The sequence below is a fragment of the Myotis davidii genome, unplaced genomic scaffold (genome assembly GCF_000327345.1).
Source record: "Myotis davidii unplaced genomic scaffold, ASM32734v1 scaffold3578, whole genome shotgun sequence".
NCBI classification, from domain to species: Eukaryota; Metazoa; Chordata; class Mammalia; order Chiroptera; family Vespertilionidae; genus Myotis; species Myotis davidii.
In genome coordinates, this window is record NW_006289094.1 from 604,220 (window position 1) to 606,839 (window position 2,620).

Genomic DNA, 2,620 nt, shown 5'->3' on the forward strand with positions numbered 1-2,620 from the left:
AGGCCACTGAGCGGCTCCGAGCTGTGCACAGGGCGGCGGGCACAGGGCGCCCACAGCAGCTCCTCCCGTGCCAGGTCCCAGGCCTGTGTCGGCTCTTTTGTTAATGTCTTTTAACAGCCGCTCAGAGTAAAATTCACTCTAGGGACACAGTCCAGTTTTGGGGTACTTTATGCCGTTGGGTCCTGCTCCTGCCTCCGGCCACACGCAGAGGGGTCTCCATAGATTTCCCTCTCAGGTGTCCTTTTACATTCCCGTCGGGGTGAGCGTGGACAGCGGTGCCTTCGGGGACAGTGGCCCCTGGCTGGGATGCCCGGGTGGCTCCGGGTGTGCCGCTTGCTCTGTGCCCAAGCCTGGGCTGGTCTCCCGCCCTGTGTATCAGCCAGGCCTGGGCGCTCATGGAATTGGGTGCCTTCGTCGCTCACAGGCCTCCACCTCGTGCAGCTGCCCCAGGTTCTGACTGTGACACGCCGGCTTGAGACCCTCTGTGTGCACTTCACTCGTCTGCCAGGCGACTGCAGAGATGCTTTTTCACGCGCCCAGAGGGGCTCAGCGGGGGAGGGGGACGTGGAGGGGGTGGCGGCCACACCGCAGGGAATGTCTTCATGCCCTGAGCTGTGCCCTGAGCGGGTGCAGGCGGGGACTTCTCTGCTGTGTTACTGGGATGAACACATTTTTAAGAAAGAAGGTGCAGCCCGGCCAGAGTGGCTCAGTGGCTGAGCGTTGACCTCTGAACCCGCAGGAAGTCACGATTCGATTCCCGGTCAGGGCACAGGCCCGGGTTGCAGGCTCCTTCCCCAGTGGGAGGCGAGCAGGATGCAGCCGGTCAGTGGTTCTCTCCTCAATAAAAATACGTTTTTTAAAAGGGAAGAAGCTGCAGTGAAAGGGTTCCCCAAGGAGCGCGTTTGTTTACGGGACCCTGTGCACTGACCTAACGAGTCACTGACCGTCTCCCCCGAACCTCAGGCCACAGGAGGAACAGGTTCAGAATGCGATCGATAAGCTCTACGTGCTGTTCGGAGCAGAAATACTGAAGAAGATTCCAGGCCGCGTGTCCACGGAAGTAGATGCCAGGTAAGGGGGTGGGGCGGGCAGGGCAGGCCTGGCCCCCTGCCGTCTGCTCCCGCTGGGCCCTGGCGTCACGGGAGGGAAGGCGATCGGGAGACGGGGCTCTAAGTGGCTCGGAGCCTGGGCGCCACTGCTGCTCGCTCGTCCTCGGCGCTTCCTGAGGTGAGGCCGCCCCTCACCGCGCCCGGCTCCCACAGGCTCTCCTTCGACAAGGACGCCATGGTGGCCCGAGCCCTGCGCCTCATCGAGCTTTACAAGGACGCCGGGATCAGCAAGGACCGGATTCTCATCAAGCTGTCGTCCACCTGGGAAGGAATTCAGGCTGGAAAGTAAGTGTCCCCACCCCAGGGGGCGGCCGTGGCCCAGCTGACGGAGCCAGGTGTGTGTAGGGCCAGGTCCCCAGGTCCTGCTTGGTGACCCTCAGAAACAGGTGCCCCGTGAGACCCCACAGGCATGTCGCCCGTCCTCCTCAGGCTCACACAGTCCATAGGCAGAGCCTCTTATGCCTGGTGGGGGCGGAGGTGTGAGGCTTGGGGGTGGAGCCTGGTGTCCGCTGCAGCCCCGCCCTGCAGCCCCGCCCGGTGACGGCTCCCTACTCAGCTGCCTGCTCTGGACGCCTCACAGGGTGGGCTCATGACACGTGGCCTCTCCTGTGGCCTGTTTCCAGGGCTCACCCTGTGGCCGTCAGGGCTGCGTCCCTTCAAGTCGAATGTTCTGTTGTGTGTGCGCTGCCTCTTCCGTGTCCGTGTCATCCTGCGTGGACACGTGGCTGTGTGCCCTGTGTCCTCTCTCCTGGGCACACACTCAGTCATCTGGTCGGTCCCTGTACCCGTTGGAGGAATGGCACTGCTGCTCGTTGTGGATGTGGGCTCGTCACCACCCGCCTGTGGCCACACGGTGGAGCCCTTGTAATCTGTCCCCTTTGGTGGGAATTTGTGGCCAGAGGGGCCTGAGCAGAGGTCCAGCTGTCACAGCCCTGGCCCCACCCACATGGCAGAGCGTGGCCATTGCCCTGTCCTCAGGACTCGGCCCCAGAATGTCACGGTGGACGGACGGGCTGCCGCAGGGTAGGCTGGGAAGGGTGAGAGGGCAGGAGGCCGTGGCTCCAGGTGAGACGCGGGCAGCACTGTGGCCTGAGAGGACAGCTGGTGTCAGCCCCAGGCCGTTCTGGCTGAGGGGAGGGCCGGGCCGCGTGCTGGCGCAGGTGCTGGCTGGGGACCTCCCTGGCCTCTGTCCCGGTCTGTAACTGGGTTTGAGGAGGAGATGAACCGGGTCGGCTGAGTCGTGTGCGTCCCCACAGGGAGCTGGAGGAGCGGCACGGCGTCCACTGCAACATGACGCTGCTCTTCTCCTTCGCCCAGGCCGTGGCCTGCGCCGAGGCGGGCGTGACGCTCATCTCCCCCTTCGTGGGGCGCATCCTCGACTGGCATGTGGCCAACACCGACAAGAAGTCCTACGAGCCTCAGGAGGACCCTGGTGAGTGGCCCTTGGAGGCCCCGGGGCAGGTGCGAGGTGGGCAGGGTGGCGGGCGCAGTGGTGACCGCCGGGCATTCCT

At 64.4% G+C, this 2,620-nt stretch overlaps 1 protein-coding gene across 1 annotated transcript in view; it reads left to right on the top strand.

The window, feature by feature from the left end:
* The window catches only part of TALDO1 (transaldolase 1), a 3,843-nt gene that overhangs the window by 461 nt on the left and 762 nt on the right, over positions 1 to 2,620 (top strand). Inside the window, exons 2-4 of the mRNA XM_015562407.1 lie at positions 964 to 1,071; positions 1,263 to 1,394; positions 2,366 to 2,612. Of these exons, the coding sequence (XP_015417893.1) occupies positions 964 to 1,071; positions 1,263 to 1,394; positions 2,366 to 2,612 (487 nt within the window). The remainder of the gene's footprint in view (positions 1 to 963; positions 1,072 to 1,262; positions 1,395 to 2,365; positions 2,613 to 2,620) is intronic.